This window comes from Apostichopus japonicus, chromosome 2, assembly GCF_037975245.1.
Source record: "Apostichopus japonicus isolate 1M-3 chromosome 2, ASM3797524v1, whole genome shotgun sequence".
NCBI classification, from domain to species: Eukaryota; Metazoa; Echinodermata; class Holothuroidea; order Aspidochirotida; family Stichopodidae; genus Apostichopus; species Apostichopus japonicus.
This window is the reverse complement of record NC_092562.1, coordinates 7,304,523-7,327,273: the sequence shown is the minus strand read 5'-3', so window position 1 is coordinate 7,327,273 and position 22,751 is coordinate 7,304,523. Positions and strand designations below refer to the sequence as shown.

The window sequence follows — 22,751 nt, the reverse complement described above, 5'->3', positions numbered from 1 at the left end:
ACAAACATATCAAACAAACAACAACATAACATAGAACAAACAAACAAACAAAAATAAAATAGCATAGGACAAACAAACATACATAAACAAACACACAACAAACCAAAATAAATGGAACAAACATATCAAACAAACAACAACATAACAAAGAACAAACAAAGAGACATAAAAAACTACAATGATAAATTGAACAAACATGGAACAACACCACCTTGTTGTTGTCCTCCTCGACAGCCTCTTTGTTGTCTTGTTCGCTGCCAACCCTTTGTCGTCCTCCACTCCACCACCAACGTTTGTTGTTGTCATCTTAGTCTTCAACAAGAAAAAAATAAAGCTGGATTAGATTTGGCATTAAACAACATAACATAGGACAAACAAACATACATAAACAACAAACCATAGCACAACAAACAAACATATATCAAACAAACACAACAAACCAAAATACATACCAAAAAATACAAAAAAACATACAACAGACAGAAATATATCAAACAAACACAACAAACCAAAATACATACAAAAAAATACATAAAAAACACAAAATACATACAATAAAATACATAAAAAATATAAAAAACATGCAATCATCAAACAAATTTTATCAAATAAACAAACAAAATTACATATAACAAACATACAACAAAATACATCAAGCAAACATATCAAACAAACAAACAACAACATAACAAAGAACAAACAAACAAACATAAAAAAACTACAATGATAAATTGAACAAACATGGAACAACACCGTGACCTTGTTCTTGTCCTCCTCGACAGCCTCTTTGTTGTAGTGTCCACTGCCAACCCTTTGGCGTCCTCCACTTGTTGTTGTCATCTTTGCCTTGATAAATTATTGTTGTCATCTTCGTCTTACACCTATCAACAAGAAAAAAAGAAAGCTAGATTAGATTTGGCATTAAACAACATAACATAGGACAAACAAACAACAGACAAACATACATCAAACAAACAACAAACCATAGCACAACAAACAACAACAAAACTAACATCATACACAAACAAACACAACAAAATACATGAAACAAACATATAAAACAAACAACAGCATAACATAGAACAAACAAACAAAAATAAAATAAACCAAAATACATGGAACAAAAATATCAAACAAACAACAACATAACAAAGAACAAACAAACAAACATAAAAAACTACAATGATAAATTAAACAAACATGGAACAACACCACCTTGTTGTTGTCCTCCTCGACAGCCTCTTTGTTGTAGTGTCCACAACCAACCCTTTGGCGTCCTCCACTTGTTGTTGTCATCTTCGCCTTGATAAATTGTTGTTGTCATCTTCGTCTTACACCTATCAACAAGAAAAAAAGAAAGCTAGATTAGATTTGGCATTAAACAACATAACATAGGACAAACAAACAACAGACAAACATACATCAAACAAACAACAAACCATAGCACAACAAACAACAACAAAACTAACATCATACACAAACAAACACAACAAACAAAATACATGAAACAAACATATCAAACAAACAACAGCATAACATAGAACAAACAAACAAAAATAAAATAACATAGAAACAACAAACAACAGACAAACATACATAAACAAACACAACAAACAAAAATACATGGAACAAACATATCAAACAAACAACAACATAACAAAGAACAAACAAACAAACATAAAAAACTACAATGATAAATTGAACAAACATGGAACAACACCACCTTGTTGTTGTCCTCCTCGACAGCCTCTTTGTTGTCTTGTTCGCTGCCAACCCTTTGTCGTCCTCCACTCCACCACCAACGTTTGTTGTTGTCATCTTCGTCTTCAACAAGAAAAAAAGAAAGCTGGATTAGATTTGGCATTAAACAACATAACATAGGACAAACAAACAACAGACAAACATACATAAACAAACACAACAAACAAAAATACATGGAACAAACATATCAAACAAACAACAACATAACAAAGAACAAACAAACAAACATAAAAAACTACAATGATAAATTGAACAAACATGGAACAACACCACCTTGTTGTTGTCCTCCTCGACAGCCTCTTTGTTGTCTTGTTCGCTGCCAACCCTTTGTCGTCCTCCACTCCACCACCAACGTTTGTTGTTGTCATCTTCGTCTTCAACAAGAAAAAAAGAAAGCTGGATTAGATTTGGCATTAAACAACATAACATAGGACAAACAAACAACAGACATAAACAACAAACCATAGCACAACAAACAACAAAAACAACAAAAAAACTAACATCATACACAAACAAACACAAACAAACAAAAATACATGAAACAAACATATCAAACAAACAACAACATAACACAGAACAAACAAACAAACAAACAAACAAACATAAAATAGCATAGGACAAACAAACATACATAAAACAAACACAACAACACGGAACAAACATATCAAACAAACAACAACATAACAAAGAACAAACAAACAAACATAAAAAACTACAATGATAAATTAAACAAACATGGAACAACACCACCTTGTTGTTGTCCTCCTCGACAGCCTCTTTGTTGTAGTGTCCACTGCCAACCTTTGTCGTCCTCCACTCCACCACCAACGTTTGTTGTTGTCATCTTCGTCTTCAACAAGAAAAAAAAAAAAAAGCTGGATTAGATTTGGCATTAAACAACATAACATAGGACAAACAAACAACAGACAAACATACATAAACAAACACAACAAACCAAAATACATGGAACAAACATATCAAACAAACAACAACATAACATAGAACAAACAAACAAACAAACATAAAATAGCATAGGACAAACAAACATACATAAACAAACACAACAAACCAAAATACATGGAACAAACATATCAAACAAACAACAACATAACAAAGAACAAACAAACAAACATAAAAAACTACAATGATAAATTGAACAAACATGGAACAACACCACCTTGTTGATGTCCTCCTCGACAGCCTCTTTGTTGTCTTGTTTGCTGCCATCCCTTTGTCGTCCTCCACACCACCACCAACGTTTGTTGTTGTCATCTTAGTCTTCAACAAGAAAAAAATAAAGCTGGATTAGATTTGGCATTAAACAACATAACATAGGACAAACAAACATACATAAACAACAAACCATAGCACAACAAACAAACATATATCAAACAAACACAACAAACCAAAATACATACCAAAAAATACAAAAAAAACATACAACAGACAGAAATATATCAAACAAACACAACAAACCAAAATACATACAAAAAAATACATAAAAAACACTAAATACATACAATAAAATACATAAAAAATATAAAAAACATGCAATCATCAAACAAATTTTATCAAATAAACAAACAAAATTACATTAAACAAACATACAACAAAATACATCAAGCAAACATATCAAACAAACAAACAACAACATAACAAAGAACAAACAAACAAACATAAAAAAACTACAATGATAAATTGAACAAACATGGAACAACACCACCTTGTTGTTGTCCTCCTCGACAGCCTCTTTGTTGTCTTGTTCGCTGCCAACCCTTTGGCGTCCTCCACTTGTTGTTGTCATCTTTGCCTTGATAAATTATTGTTGTCATCTTCGTCTTACACCTATCAACAAGAAAAAAAGAAAGCTAGATTAGATTTGGCATTAAACAACATAACATAGGACAAACAAACAACAGACAAACATACATCAAACAAACAACAAACCATAGCACAACAAACAACAACAAAACTAACATCATACACAAACAAACACAACAAAATACATGAAACAAACATATAAAACAAACAACAGCATAACATAGAACAAACAAACAAAAATAAAATAAACCAAAATACATGGAACAAAAATATCAAACAAACAACAACATAACAAAGAACAAACAAACAAACATAAAAAACTACAATGATAAATTAAACAAACATGGAACAACACCACCTTGTTGTTGTCCTCCTCGACAGCCTCTTTGTTGTAGTGTCCACTGCCAACCTTTGTCGTCCTCCACTCCACCACCAACGTTTGTTGTTGTCATCTTCGTCTTCAACAAGAAAAAAAAAAAAAAGCTGGATTAGATTTGGCATTAAACAACATAACATAGGACAAACAAACAACAGACAAACATACATAAACAAACACAACAAACCAAAATACATGGAACAAACATATCAAACAAACAACAACATAACATAGAACAAACAAACAAACAAACATAAAATAGCATAGGACAAACAAACATACATAAACAAACACAACAAACCAAAATACATGGAACAAACATATCAAACAAACAACAACATAACAAAGAACAAACAAACAAACATAAAAAACTACAATGATAAATTGAACAAACATGGAACAACACCACCTTGTTGTTGTCCTCCTCGACAGCCTCTTTGTTAACAGTCTTGTTTGCTGCCATCCCTTTGTCGTCCTCCACACCACCACCAACGTTTGTTGTTGTCATCTTAGTCTTCAACAAGAAAAAAATAAAGCTGGATTAGATTTGGCATTAAACAACATAACATAGGACAAACAAACATACATAAACAACAAACCATAGCACAACAAACAAACATATATCAAACAAACACAACAAACCAAAATACATACCAAAAAATACAAAAAAAACATACAACAGACAGAAATATATCAAACAAACACAACAAACCAAAATACATACAAAAAAATACATAAAAAACACTAAATACATACAATAAAATACATAAAAAATATAAAAAACATGCAATCATCAAACAAATTTTATCAAATAAACAAACAAAATTACATTAAACAAACATACAACAAAATACATCAAGCAAACATATCAAACAAACAAACAACAACATAACAAAGAACAAACAAACAAACATAAAAAAACTACAATGATAAATTGAACAAACATGGAACAACACCACCTTGTTGTTGTCCTCCTCGACAGCCTCTTTGTTGTCTTGTTCGCTGCCAACCCTTTGTCGTCCTCCACTCCACCACCAACGTTTGTTGTTGTCATCTTCGTCTTCAACAAGAAAAAAAGAAAGCTGGATTAGATTTGGCATTAAACAACATAACATAGGACAAACAAACAACAGACAAACATACATAAACAAACACAACAAACCAAAATACATGGAACAAACATATCAAACAAACAACAACATAACATAGAACAAACAAACAAACAAAAATAAAATAGCATAGGACAAACAAACATACATAAACAAACACACAACAAACCAAAATAAATGGAACAAACATATCAAACAAACAACAACATAACAAAGAACAAACAAACAAACATAAAAAACTACAATGATAAATTGAACAAACATGGAACAACACCACCTTGTTGTTGTCCTCCTCGACAGCCTCTTTGTTGTCTTGTTCGCTGCCAACCCTTTGTCGTCCTCCACTCCACCACCAACGTTTGTTGTTGTCATCTTAGTCTTCAACAAGAAAAAAATAAAGCTGGATTAGATTTGGCATTAAACAACATAACATAGGACAAACAAACATACATAAACAACAAACCATAGCACAACAAACAAACATATATCAAACAAACACAACAAACCAAAATACATACAAAAAAATACAAAAAAAACATACAACAGACAGAAATATATCAAACAAACACAACAAACCAAAATACATACAAAAAAATACATAAAAAACACAAAATACATACAATAAAATACATAAAAAATATAAAAAAACATGCAATCATCAAACAAATTTTATCAAATAAACAAACAAAATTACATTAAACAAACATACAACAAAATACATCAAGCAAACATATCAAACAAACAAACAACAACATAACAAAGAACAAACAAACAAACATAAAAAAAACTACAATGATAAATTGAACAAACATGGAACAACACCGTGACCTTGTTCTTGTCCTCCTCGACAGCCTCTTTGTTGAAGTGTCCACTGCCAACCCTTTGGCGTCCTCCACTTGTTGTTGTCATCTTTGCCTTGATAAATTGTTGTTGTCATCTTCGTCTTACACCTATCAACAAGAAAAAAAGAAAGCTAGATTAGATTTGGCATTAAACAACATAACATAGGACAAACAAACAACAGACAAACATACATCAAACAAACAACAAACCATAGCACAACAAACAACAACAAAACTAACATCATACACAAACAAACACAACAAAATACATGAAACAAACATATAAAACAAACAACAGCATAACATAGAACAAACAAACAAAAATAAAATAAACCAAAATACATGGAACAAAAATATCAAACAAACAACAACATAACAAAGAACAAACAAACAAACATAAAAAACTACAATGATAAATTAAACAAACATGGAACAACACCACCTTGTTGTTGTCCTCCTCGACAGCCTCTTTGTTGTAGTGTCCACTGCCAACCTTTGTCGTCCTCCACTCCACCACCAACGTTTGTTGTTGTCATCTTCGTCTTCAACAAGAAAAAAAAAAAAAGCTGGATTAGATTTGGCATTAAACAACATAACATAGGACAAACAAACAACAGACAAACATACATAAACAAACACAACAAACCAAAATACATGGAACAAACATATCAAACAAACAACAACATAACATAGAACAAACAAACAAACAAACATAAAATAGCATAGGACAAACAAACATACATAAACAAACACAACAAACCAAAATACATGGAACAAACATATCAAACAAACAACAACATAACAAAGAACAAACAAACAAACATAAAAAACTACAATGATAAATTGAACAAACATGGAACAACACCACCTTGTTGTTGTCCTCCTCGACAGCCTCTTTGTTGTCTTGTTTGCTGCCATCCCTTTGTCGTCCTCCACACCACCACCAACGTTTGTTGTTGTCATCTTAGTCTTCAACAAGAAAAAAATAAAGCTGGATTAGATTTGGCATTAAACAACATAACATAGGACAAACAAACATACATAAACAACAAACCGTAGCACAACAAACAAACATATATCAAACAAACACAACAAACCAAAATACATACCAAAAAATACAAAAAAAACATACAAAACAAACACAACAAACCAAAATACATACAAAAAAATACATAAAAAACACTAAATACATACAATAAAATACATAAAAAATATAAAAAAACATGCAATCATCAAACAAATTTTATCAAATAAACAAACAAAATTACATTAAACAAACATACAACAAAATACATCAAGCAAACATATCAAACAAACAAACAACAACATAACAAAGAACAAACAAACAAACATAAAAAAACTACAATGATAAATTGAACAAACATGGAACAACACCACCTTGTTGTTGTCCTCCTCGACAGCCTCTTTGTTGTCTTGTTCGCTGCCAACCCTTTGTCGTCCTCCACTCCACCACCAACGTTTGTTGTTGTCATCTTCGTCTTCAACAAGAAAAAAAGAAAGCTGGATTAGATTTGGCATTAAACAACATAACATAGGACAAACAAACAACAGACAAACATACATAAACAAACACAACAAACCAAAATACATGGAACAAACATATCAAACAAACAACAACATAACATAGAACAGACAAACAAACAAAAATAAAATAGCATAGGACAAACAAACATACATAAACAAACACACAACAAACCAAAATAAATGGAACAAACATATCAAACAAACAACAACATAACAAAGAACAAACAAACAGACATAAAAAACTACAATGATAAATTGAACAAACATGGAACAACACCACCTTGTTGTTGTCCTCCTCGACAGCCTCTTTGTTGTCTTGTTCGCTGCCAACCCTTTGTCGTCCTCCACTCCACCACCAACGTTTGTTGTTGTCATCTTAGTCTTCAACAAGAAAAAAATAAAGCTGGATTAGATTTGGCATTAAACAACATAACATAGGACAAACAAACATACATAAACAACAAACCATAGCACAACAAACAAACATATATCAAACAAACACAACAAACCAAAATACATACCAAAAAATACAAAAAAACATACAACAGACAGAAATATATCAAACAAACACAACAAACCAAAATACATACAAAAAAATACATAAAAAACACAAAATACATACAATAAAATACATAAAAAATATAAAAAACATGCAATCATCAAACAAATTTTATCAAATAAACAAACAAAATTACATATAACAAACATACAACAAAATACATCAAGCAAACATATCAAACAAACAAACAACAACATAACAAAGAACAAACAAACAAACATAAAAAAACTACAATGATAAATTGAACAAACATGGAACAACACCGTGACCTTGTTCTTGTCCTCCTCGACAGCCTCTTTGTTGTAGTGTCCACTGCCAACCCTTTGGCGTCCTCCACTTGTTGTTGTCATCTTTGCCTTGATAAATTATTGTTGTCATCTTCGTCTTACACCTATCAACAAGAAAAAAAGAAAGCTAGATTAGATTTGGCATTAAACAACATAACATAGGACAAACAAACAACAGACAAACATACATCAAACAAACAACAAACCATAGCACAACAAACAACAACAAAACTAACATCATACACAAACAAACACAACAAAATACATGAAACAAACATATAAAACAAACAACAGCATAACATAGAACAAACAAACAAAAATAAAATAAACCAAAATACATGGAACAAAAATATCAAACAAACAACAACATAACAAAGAACAAACAAACAAACATAAAAAACTACAATGATAAATTAAACAAACATGGAACAACACCACCTTGTTGTTGTCCTCCTCGACAGCCTCTTTGTTGTAGTGTCCACAACCAACCCTTTGGCGTCCTCCACTTGTTGTTGTCATCTTCGCCTTGATAAATTGTTGTTGTCATCTTCGTCTTACACCTATCAACAAGAAAAAAAGAAAGCTAGATTAGATTTGGCATTAAACAACATAACATAGGACAAACAAACAACAGACAAACATACATCAAACAAACAACAAACCATAGCACAACAAACAACAACAAAACTAACATCATACACAAACAAACACAACAAACAAAATACATGAAACAAACATATCAAACAAACAACAGCATAACATAGAACAAACAAACAAAAATAAAATAACATAGGACAAACAAACAACAGACAAACATACATAAACAAACACAACAAACAAAAATACATGGAACAAACATATCAAACAAACAACAACATAACAAAGAACAAACAAACAAACATAAAAAACTACAATGATAAATTGAACAAACATGGAACAACACCACCTTGTTGTTGTCCCCCTCGACAGCCTCTTTGTTGTCTTGTTCGCTGCCAACCCTTTGTCGTCCTCCACTCCACCACCAACGTTTGTTGTTGTCATCTTCGTCTTCAACAAGAAAAAAAGAAAGCTGGATTAGATTTGGCATTAAACAACATAACATAGGACAAACAAACAACAGACAAACATACATAAACAAACACAACAAACCAAAATACATGGAACAAACATATCAAACAAACAACAACATAACATAGAACAAACAAACAAACAAAAATAAAATAGCATAGGACAAACAAACATACATAAACAAACACACAACAAACCAAAATACATGGAACAAACATATCAAACAAACAACAACATAACAAAGAACAAACAAACAAACATAAAAAACTACAATGATAAATTGAACAAACATGGAACAACACCACCTTGTTGTTGTCCTCCTCGACAGCCTCTTTGTTGTCTTGTTCGCTGCCAACCCTTTGTCGTCCTCCACTCCACCACCAACGTTTGTTGTTGTCATCTTCGTCTTCAACAAGAAAAAAAGAAAGCTGGATTAGATTTGGCATTAAACAACATAACATAGGACAAACAAACAACAGACATAAACAACAAACCATAGCACAACAAACAACAAAAACAACAAAAAAACTAACATCATACACAAACAAACACAAACAAACAAAAATACATGAAACAAACATATCAAACAAACAACAACATAACACAGAACAAACAAACAAACATAAAATAGCATAGGACAAACAAACATACATAAAACAAACACAACAACACGGAACAAACATATCAAACAAACAACAACATAACAAAGAACAAACAAACAAACATAAAAAACTACAATGATAAATTAAACAAACATGGAACAACACCACCTTGTTGTTGTCCTCCTCGACAGCCTCTTTGTTGTAGTGTCCACTGCCAACCTTTGTCGTCCTCCACTCCACCACCAACGTTTGTTGTTGTCATCTTCGTCTTCAACAAGAAAAAAAAAAAAAAGCTGGATTAGATTTGGCATTAAACAACATAACATAGGACAAACAAACAACAGACAAACATACATAAACAAACACAACAAACCAAAATACATGGAACAAACATATCAAACATAAAATAGCATAGGACAAACAAACATACATAAACAAACACAACAAACCAAAATACATGGAACAAACATATCAAACAAACAACAACATAACAAAGAACAAACAAACAAACATAAAAAACTACAATGATAAATTGAACAAACATGGAACAACACCACCTTGTTGATGTCCTCCTCGACAGCCTCTTTGTTGTCTTGTTTGCTGCCATCCCTTTGTCGTCCTCCACACCACCACCAACGTTTGTTGTTGTCATCTTAGTCTTCAACAAGAAAAAAATAAAGCTGGATTAGATTTGGCATTAAACAACATAACATAGGACAAACAAACATACATAAACAACAAACCATAGCACAACAAACAAACATATATCAAACAAACACAACAAACCAAAATACATACCAAAAAATACAAAAAAAACATACAACAGACAGAAATATATCAAACAAACACAACAAACCAAAATACATACAAAAAAATACATAAAAAACACTAAATACATACAATAAAATACATAAAAAATATAAAAAACATGCAATCATCAAACAAATTTTATCAAATAAACAAACAAAATTACATTAAACAAACATACAACAAAATACATCAAGCAAACATATCAAACAAACAAACAACAACATAACAAAGAACAAACAAACAAACATAAAAAAACTACAATGATAAATTGAACAAACATGGAACAACACCACCTTGTTGTTGTCCTCCTCGACAGCCTCTTTGTTGTCTTGTTCGCTGCCAACCCTTTGTCGTCCTCCACTCCACCACCAACGTTTGTTGTTGTCATCTTCGTCTTCAACAAGAAAAAAAGAAAGCTGGATTAGATTTGGCATTAAACAACATAACATAGGACAAACAAACAACAGACAAACATACATAAACAAACACAACAAACCAAAATACATGGAACAAACATATCAAACAAACAACAACATAACATAGAACAAACAAACAAACAAAAATAAAATAGCATAGGACAAACAAACATACATAAACAAACACACAACAAACCAAAATAAATGGAACAAACATATCAAACAAACAACAACATAACAAAGAACAAACAAACAGACATAAAAAACTACAATGATAAATTGAACAAACATGGAACAACACCACCTTGTTGTTGTCCTCCTCGACAGCCTCTTTGTTGTCTTGTTCGCTGCCAACCCTTTGTCGTCCTCCACTCCACCACCAACGTTTGTTGTTGTCATCTTAGTCTTCAACAAGAAAAAAATAAAGCTGGATTAGATTTGGCATTAAACAACATAACATAGGACAAACAAACATACATAAACAACAAACCATAGCACAACAAACAAACATATATCAAACAAACACAACAAACCAAAATACATACCAAAAAATACAAAAAAACATACAACAGACAGAAATATATCAAACAAACACAACAAACCAAAATACATACAAAAAAATACATAAAAAACACAAAATACATACAATAAAATACATAAAAAATATAAAAAACATGCAATCATCAAACAAATTTTATCAAATAAACAAACAAAATTACATATAACAAACATACAACAAAATACATCAAGCAAACATATCAAACAAACAAACAACAACATAACAAAGAACAAACAAACAAACATAAAAAAACTACAATGATAAATTGAACAAACATGGAACAACACCGTGACCTTGTTCTTGTCCTCCTCGACAGCCTCTTTGTTGTAGTGTCCACTGCCAACCCTTTGGCGTCCTCCACTTGTTGTTGTCATCTTTGCCTTGATAAATTATTGTTGTCATCTTCGTCTTACACCTATCAACAAGAAAAAAAGAAAGCTAGATTAGATTTGGCATTAAACAACATAACATAGGACAAACAAACAACAGACAAACATACATCAAACAAACAACAAACCATAGCACAACAAACAACAACAAAACTAACATCATACACAAACAAACACAACAAAATACATGAAACAAACATATAAAACAAACAACAGCATAACATAGAACAAACAAACAAAAATAAAATAAACCAAAATACATGGAACAAAAATATCAAACAAACAACAACATAACAAAGAACAAACAAACAAACATAAAAAACTACAATGATAAATTAAACAAACATGGAACAACACCACCTTGTTGTTGTCCTCCTCGACAGCCTCTTTGTTGTAGTGTCCACTGCCAACCTTTGTCGTCCTCCACTCCACCACCAACGTTTGTTGTTGTCATCTTCGTCTTCAACAAGAAAAAAAAAAAAAGCTGGATTAGATTTGGCATTAAACAACATAACATAGGACAAACAAACAACAGACAAACATACATAAACAAACACAACAAACCAAAATACATGGAACAAACATATCAAACAAACAACAACATAACATAGAACAAACAAACAAACAAACATAAAATAGCATAGGACAAACAAACATACATAAACAAACACAACAAACCAAAATACATGGAACAAACATATCAAACAAACAACAACATAACAAAGAACAAACAAACAAACATAAAAAACTACAATGATAAATTGAACAAACATGGAACAACACCACCTTGTTGTTGTCCTCCTCGACAGCCTCTTTGTTGTCTTGTTTGCTGCCATCCCTTTGTCGTCCTCCACACCACCACCAACGTTTGTTGTTGTCATCTTAGTCTTCAACAAGAAAAAAATAAAGCTGGATTAGATTTGGCATTAAACAACATAACATAGGACAAACAAACATACATAAACAACAAACCGTAGCACAACAAACAAACATATATCAAACAAACACAACAAACCAAAATACATACCAAAAAATACAAAAAAAACATACAACAGACAGAAATATATCAAACAAACACAACAAACCAAAATACATACAAAAAAATACATAAAAAACACTAAATACATACAATAAAATACATAAAAAATATAAAAAAACATGCAATCATCAAACAAATTTTATCAAATAAACAAACAAAATTACATTAAACAAACATACAACAAAATACATCAAGCAAACATATCAAACAAACAAACAACAACATAACAAAGAACAAACAAACAAACATAAAAAAACTACAATGATAAATTGAACAAACATGGAACAACACCACCTTGTTGTTGTCCTCCTCGACAGCCTCTTTGTTGTCTTGTTCGCTGCCAACCCTTTGTCGTCCTCCACTCCACCACCAACGTTTGTTGTTGTCATCTTCGTCTTCAACAAGAAAAAAAGAAAGCTGGATTAGATTTGGCATTAAACAACATAACATAGGACAAACAAACAACAGACAAACATACATAAACAAACACAACAAACCAAAATACATGGAACAAACATATCAAACAAACAACAACATAACATAGAACAAACAAACAAACAAAAATAAAATAGCATAGGACAAACAAACATACATAAACAAACACACAACAAACCAAAATAAATGGAACAAACATATCAAACAAACAACAACATAACAAAGAACAAAGAAACAAACATAAAAAACTACAATGATAAATTGAACAAACATGGAACAACACCACCTTGTTGTTGTCCTCCTCGACAGCCTCTTTGTTGTCTTGTTCGCTGCCAACCCTTTGTCGTCCTCCACTCCACCACCAACGTTTGTTGTTGTCATCTTAGTCTTCAACAAGAAAAAAATAAAGCTGGATTAGATTTGGCATTAAACAACATAACATAGGACAAACAAACATACATAAACAACAAACCATAGCACAACAAACAAACATATATCAAACAAACACAACAAACCAAAATACATACAAAAAAATACAAAAAAAACATACAACAGACAGAAATATATCAAACAAACACAACAAACCAAAATACATACAAAAAAATACATAAAAAACACAAAATACATACAATAAAATACATAAAAAATATAAAAAACATGCAATCATCAAACAAATTTTATCAAATAAACAAACAAAATTACATTAAACAAACATACAACAAAATACATCAAGCAAACATATCAAACAAACAAACAACAACATAACAAAGAACAAACAAACAAACATAAAAAAAACTACAATGATAAATTGAACAAACATGGAACAACACCGTGACCTTGTTCTTGTCCTCCTCGACAGCCTCTTTGTTGAAGTGTCCACTGCCAACCCTTTGGCGTCCTCCACTTGTTGTTGTCATCTTTGCCTTGATAAATTGTTGTTGTCATCTTCGTCTTACACCTATCAACAAGAAAAAAAGAAAGCTAGATTAGATTTGGCATTAAACAACATAACATAGGACAAACAAACAACAGACAAACATACATCAAACAAACAACAAACCATAGCACAACAAACAACAACAAAACTAACATCATACACAAACAAACACAACAAAATACATGAAACAAACATATCAAACAAACAACAGCATAACATAGAACAAACAAACAAAAATAAAATAAACCAAAATACATGGAACAAAAATATCAAACAAACAACAACATAACAAAGAACAAACAAACAAACATAAAAAACTACAATGATAAATTAAACAAACATGGAACAACACCACCTTGTTGTTGTCCTCCTCGACAGCCTCTTTGTTGTAGTGTCCACTGCCAACCTTTGTCGTCCTCCACTCCACCACCAACGTTTGTTGTTGTCATCTTCGTCTTCAACAAGAAAAAAAAAAAAAGCTGGATTAGATTTGGCATTAAACAACATAACATAGGACAAACAAACAACAGACAAACATACATAAACAAACACAACAAACCAAAATACATGGAACAAACATATCAAACAAACAACAACATAACATAGAACAAACAAACAAACAAACATAAAATAGCATAGGACAAACAAACATACATAAACAAACACAACAAACCAAAATACATGGAACAAACATATCAAACAAACAACAACATAACAAAGAACAAACAAACAAACATAAAAAACTACAATGATAAATTGAACAAACATGGAACAACACCACCTTGTTGTTGTCCTCCTCGACAGCCTCTTTGTTGTCTTGTTTGCTGCCATCCCTTTGTCGTCCTCCACACCACCACCAACGTTTGTTGTTGTCATCTTAGTCTTCAACAAGAAAAAAATAAAGCTGGATTAGATTTGGCATTAAACAACATAACATAGGACAAACAAACATACATAAACAACAAACCATAGCACAACAAACAAACATATATCAAACAAACACAACAAACCAAAATACATACCAAAAAATACAAAAAAAACATACAACAGACAGAAATATATCAAACAAACACAACAAACCAAAATACATACAAAAAAATACATAAAAAACACTAAATACATACAATAAAATACATAAAAAATATAAAAAACATGCAATCATCAAACAAATTTTATCAAATAAACAAACAAAATTACATTAAACAAACATACAACAAAATACATCAAGCAAACATATCAAACAAACAAACAACAACATAACAAAGAACAAACAAACAAACATAAAAAAACTACAATGATAAATTGAACAAACATGGAACAACACCACCTTGTTGTTGTCCTCCTCGACAGCCTCTTTGTTGTCTTGTTCGCTGCCAACCCTTTGTCGTCCTCCACTCCACCACCAACGTTTGTTGTTGTCATCTTCGTCTTCAACAAGAAAAAAAGAAAGCTGGATGAGATTTGGCATTAAACAACATAACATAGGACAAACAAACAACAGACAAACATACATAAACAAACACAACAAACCAAAATACATGGAACAAACATATCAAACAAACAACAACATAACATAGAACAAACAAACAAACAAAAATAAAATAGCATAGGACAAACAAACATACATAAACAAACACACAACAAACCAAAATAAATGGAACAAACATATCAAACAAACAACAACATAACAAAGAACAAACAAACAAACATAAAAAACTACAATGATAAATTGAACAAACATGGAACAACACCACCTTGTTGTTGTCCTCCTCGACAGCCTCTTTGTTGTCTTGTTCGCTGCCAACCCTTTGTCGTCCTCCACTCCACCACCAACGTTTGTTGTTGTCATCTTAGTCTTCAACAAGAAAAAAATAAAGCTGGATTAGATTTGGCATTAAACAACATAACATAGGACAAACAAACATACATAAACAACAAACCATAGCACAACAAACAAACATATATCAAACAAACACAACAAACCAAAATACATACAAAAAAATACAAAAAAAACATACAACAGACAGAAATATATCAAACAAACACAACAAACCAAAATACATACAAAAAAATACATAAAAAACACAAAATACATACAATAAAATACATAAAAAATATAAAAAACATGCAATCATCAAACAAATTTTATCAAATAAACAAACAAAATTACATTAAACAAACATACAACAAAATACATCAAGCAAACATATCAAACAAACAAACAACAACATAACAAAGAACAAACAAACAAACATAAAAAAAACTACAATGATAAATTGAACAAACATGGAACAACACCGTGACCTTGTTCTTGTCCTCCTCGACAGCCTCTTTGTTGAAGTGTCCACTGCCAACCCTTTGGCGTCCTCCACTTGTTGTTGTCATCTTTGCCTTGATAAATTGTTGTTGTCATCTTCGTCTTACACCTATCAACAAGAAAAAAAGAAAGCTAGATTAGATTTGGCATTAAACAACATAACATAGGACAAACAAACAACAGACAAACATACATCAAACAAACAACAAACCATAGCACAACAAACAACAACAAAACTAACATCATACACAAACAAACACAACAAAATACATGAAACAAACATATCAAACAAACAACAGCATAACATAGAACAAACAAACAAAAATAAAATAAACCAAAATACATGGAACAAAAATATCAAACAAACAACAACATAACAAAGAACAAACAAACAAACATAAAAAACTACAATGATAAATTAAACAAACATGGAACAACACCACCTTGTTGTTGTCCTCCTCGACAGCCTCTTTGTTGTAGTGTCCACTGCCAACCTTTGTCGTCCTCCACTCCACCACCAACGTTTGTTGTTGTCATCTTCGTCTTCAACAAGAAAAAAAAAAAAAGCTGGATTAGATTTGGCATTAAACAATATAACATAGGACAAACAAACAACAGACAAACATACATAAACAAACACAACAAACCAAAATACATGGAACAAACATATCAAACAAACAACAACATAACATAGAACAAACAAACAAACAAACATAAAATAGCATAGGACAAACAAACATACATAAACAAACACAACAAACCAAAATACATGGAACAAACATATCAAACAAACAACAACATAACAAAGAACAAACAAACAAACATAAAAAACTACAATGATAAATTGAACAAACATGGAACAACACCACCTTGTTGTTGTCCTCCTCGACAGCCTCTTTGTTGTCTTGTTTGCTGCCATCCCTTTGTCGTCCTCCACACCACCACCAACGTTTGTTGTTGTCATCTTAGTCTTCAACAAGAAAAAAATAAAGCTGGATTAGATTTGGCATTAAACAACATAACATAGGACAAACAAACATACATAAACAACAAACCATAGCACAACAAACAAACATATATCAAACAAACACAACAAACCAAAATACATACCAAAAAATACAAAAAAAACATACAACAGACAGAAATATATCAAACAAACACAACAAACCAAAATACATACAAAAAAATACATAAAAAACACTAAATACATACAATAAAATACATAAAAAATATAAAAAACATGCAATCATCAAACAAATTTTATCAAATAAACAAACAAAATTACATTAAACAAACATACAACAAAATACATCAAGCAAACATATCAAACAAACAAACAACAACATAACAAAGAACAAACAAACAAACATAAAAAAACTACAATGATAAATTGAACAAACATGGAACAACACCACCTTGTTGTTGTCCTCCTCGACAGCCTCTTTGTTGTCTTGTTCGCTGCCAACCCTTTGTCGTCCTCCACTCCACCACCAACGTTTGTTGTTGTCATCTTCGTCTTCAACAAGAAAAAAAGAAAGCTGGATGAGATTTGGCATTAAACAACATAACATAGGACAAACAAACAACAGACAAACATACATAAACAAACACAACAAACCAAAATACATGGAACAAACATATCAAACAAACAACAACATAACATAGAACAAACAAACAAACAAAAATAAAATAGCATAGGACAAACAAACATACATAAACAAACACACAACAAACCAAAATAAATGGAACAAACATATCAAACAAACAACAACATAACAAAGAACAAACAAACAAACATAAAAAACTACAATGATAAATTGAACAAACATGGAACAACACCACCTTGTTGTTGTCCTCCTCGACAGCCTCTTTGTTGTCTTGTTCGCTGCCAACCCTTTGTCGTCCTCCACTCCACCACCAACGTTTGTTGTTGTCATCTTAGTCTTCAACAAGAAAAAAATAAAGCTGGATTAGATTTGGCATTAAACAACATAACATAGGACAAACAAACATACATAAACAACAAACCATAGCACAACAAACAAACATATATCAAACAAACACAACAAACCAAAATACATACAAAAAAATACAAAAAAACATACAACAGACAGAAATATATCAAACAAACACAACAAACCAAAATACATACAAAAAAATACATAAAAAACACAAAATACATACAATAAAATACATAAAAAATATAAAAAACATGCAATCATCAAACAAATTTTATCAAATAAACAAACAAAATTACATTAAACAAACATACAACAAAATACATCAAGCAAACATATCAAACAAACAAACAACAACATAACAAAGAACAAACAAACAAACATAAAAAAAACTACAATGATAAATTGAACAAACATGGAACAACACCGTGACCTTGTTCTTGTCCTCCTCGACAGCCTCTTTGTTGAAGTGTCCACTGCCAACCCTTTGGCGTCCTCCACTTGTTGTTGTCATCTTTGCCTTGATAAATTGTTGTTGTCATCTTCGTCTTACACCTATCAACAAGAAAAAAAGAAAGCTAGATTAGATTTGGCATTAAACAACATAACATAGGACAAACAAACAACAGACAAACATACATCAAACAAACAACAAACCATAGCACAACAAACAACAACAAAACTAACATCATACACAAACAAACACAACAAAATACATGAAACAAACATATCAAACAAACAACAGCATAACATAGAACAAACAAACAAAAATAAAATAACATAGGACAAACAAACAACAGACAAACATACATCAAACAAACACAACAAACCAAAATACATGGAACAAAAATATCAAACAAACAACAACATAACAAAGAACAAACAAACAAACATAAAAAACTACAATGATAAATTAAACAAACATGGAACAACACCACCTTGTTGTTGTCCTCCTCGACAGCCTCTTTGTTGTAGTGTCCACTGCCAACCTTTGTCGTCCTCCACTCCACCACCAACGTTTGTTGTTGTCATCTTCGTCTTCAACAAGAAAAAAAGAAAGCTGGATTAGATTTGGCATTAAACAACATAACATAGGACAAACAAACAACAGACAAACATACATAAACAAACACAACAAACCAAAATACATGGAACAAACATATCAAACAAACAACATAACATAGAACAAACAAACAAACAAACAAACATAAAATAGCATAGGACAAACAAACATACATAAACAAACACAACAAACCAAAATACATGGAACAAACATATCAAACAAACAACAACATAACAAAGAACAAACAAACAAACATAAAAAACTACAATGATAAATTGAACAAACATGGAACAACACCACCTTGTTGTTGACCTCCTCGACAGCCTCTTTGTTGTCTTGTTCTCTGCCAACCCTTTGTCGTCCTCCACTCCACCACCAACGTTTGTTGTTGTCATCTTAGTCTTCAACAAGAAAAAAATAAAGCTGGATTAGATTTGGCATTAAACAACATAACATAGGACAAACAAACATACATAAACAACAAACCATAGCACAACAAACAAACATATATCAAACAAACACAACAAACCAAAATACATACAAAAAAATACAAAAAAACATACAACAGACAGAAATATATCAAACAAACACAACAAACCAAAATACATACAAAAAAATACATAAAAAACACAAAATACATACAATAAAATACATAAAAAATATAAAAAACATGCAATCATCAAACAAATTTTATCAAATAAACAAACAAAATTACATTAAACAAACATACAACAAAATACATCAAGCAAACATATCAAACAAACAAACAACAACATAACAAAGAACAAACAAACAAACATAAAAAAACTACAATGATAAATTGAACAAACATGGAACAACACCGTGACCTTGTTCTTGTCCTCCTCGACAGCCTCTTTGTTGAAGTGTCCACTGCCAACCCTTTGGCGTCCTCCACTTGTTGTTGTCATCTTCGCCTTGATAAATTGTTTTTGTCAATTTCGTCTTACACCTATCAACAAGAAAAAAAGAAAGCTAGATTAGATTTGGCATTAAACAACATAACATAGGACAAACAAACAACAGACAAACATACATCAAACAAACAACAAACCATAGCACAACAAACAACAACAAAACTAACATCATACACAAACAAACACAACAAACAAAATACATGAAACAAACATATCAAACAAACAACAGCATAACATAGAACAAACAAACAAAAATCAAATAACATAGGACAAACAAACAACAGACAAACATACATCAAACAAACACAACAAACCAAAATACATGGAACAAAAATATCAAACAAACAACAACATAACAAAGAACAAACAAACAAACATAAAAAACTACAATGATAAATTAAACAAACATGGAACAACACCACCTTGTTGTTGTCCTCCTCGACAGCCTCTTTGTTGTAGTGTCCACTGCCAACCTTTGTCGTCCTCCACTCCACCACCAACGTTTGTTGTTGTCATCTTCGTCTTCAACAAGAAAAAAAGAAAGCTGGATTAGATTTGGCATTAAACAACATAACATAGGACAAACAAACAACAGACAAACATACATCAAACAAACAACAAACCATAGCACAACAAACAACAAAAAAACTAACATCATACACAAACAAACACAACAAACAAAAATACATGAAACAAACATATCAAACAAACAACAACATAACATAGAACAAACAAACAAACAAACATAAAATAGCATAGGACAAACAAACATACATAAAACAAACACAACAAACCAAAAATACATGGAACAAACATATCAAACAAACAACAACATAACAAAGAACAAACAAACAAACATAAGAAATTACAATGATAAATTGAACAAACATGGAACAACACCACCATGTTGTTGTCTTCCTCGACAGCCTCTTTGTTGTCCACTGCCAACCTTTGTAGTCCTCCACTCCACCACCAATGTTTGTTGTTGTCATCTTCGTCTTACACCTATTTACAAGAAGAAAAAAAGCTTGATTAGATTTGGCATTAAACAACATAACATAGGACAAACAAACAACAGACAAACATACATCAAACAAACAACAAACCATAGCACAACAAACAACAACAAAACTAACATCATACACAAACAAACACAACAAACAAAATACATGAAACAAACATATCAAACAAACAACAGCATAACATAGAACAAACAAACAAAAATCAAATAACATAGGACAAACAAACAACAGACAAACATACATCAAACAAACACAACAAACCAAAATACATGGAACAAAAATATCAAACAAACAACAACATAACAAAGAACAAACAAACAAACATAAAAAACTACAATGATAAATTAAACAAACATGGAACAACACCACCTTGTTGTTTTCCTCCTCGACAGCCTCTTTGTTGTAGTGTCCACTGCCAACCTTTGTCGTCCTCCACTCCACCACCAACGTTTGTTGTTGTCATCTTCGTCTTCAACAAGAAAAAAAGAAAGCTGGATTAGATTTGGCATTAAACAACATAACATAGGACAAACAAACAACAGACAAAACTAACATCAAACAAACAACAAACCATAGCACAACAAACAACAACAAAACTAACATCATACACAAACAAACACAACAAAATACATGAAACAAACATATCAAACAAACAACAACATAACATAGAACAAACAAACAAACATAAAATCATAGGAAAATTGAACAAACATGGAACAACACCACTTTGTTGTTGTCCTCCCTGACAGCCTCTTTGTTGTCGTGTTCGCTGCCAACCCTTTGTAGTCCTCCACTCCACCACCAACATTTGTTGTTGTCATCTTCGCCTTGATAAATTGTTGTTGTCATCTTCGTCTTACACCTATCAACAAGAAAAAAGAAAGCTGGATTAGATTTGGCA

The 22,751-nt window shown here is 31.4% G+C and overlaps 1 protein-coding gene across 12 annotated transcripts in view; it reads right to left on the bottom strand.

Moving 5' to 3' along the window:
- Window positions 1-8,840: 8,840 nt before the first annotated feature.
- The window catches only part of LOC139976379 (uncharacterized), an 85,353-nt gene continuing 71,442 nt past the window's right edge, over window positions 8,841-22,751 (bottom strand). For 3 of the 12 annotated variants that reach the window (XR_011796139.1, XR_011796119.1, XR_011796122.1), the window contains 2 exons: window positions 20,742-21,833; window positions 19,212-19,385 (listed from right to left, as the gene is read on the bottom strand). Coding sequence is in view for 2 of the 12 variants with exons in the window: in XM_071985099.1 (XP_071841200.1) it covers window positions 19,380-19,385; window positions 22,562-22,712 (157 nt within the window). In the remaining 10 variants the exon portion in view is untranslated. Of the gene's footprint in view, window positions 8,861-18,796; window positions 18,816-19,211; window positions 19,386-20,252; window positions 20,295-20,741; window positions 21,834-22,237; window positions 22,320-22,561; window positions 22,713-22,751 lie in introns of those variants that run through there. The other 9 variants (XM_071985099.1, XM_071985093.1, XR_011796110.1 and 6 more) reach the window with 9 other exon arrangements.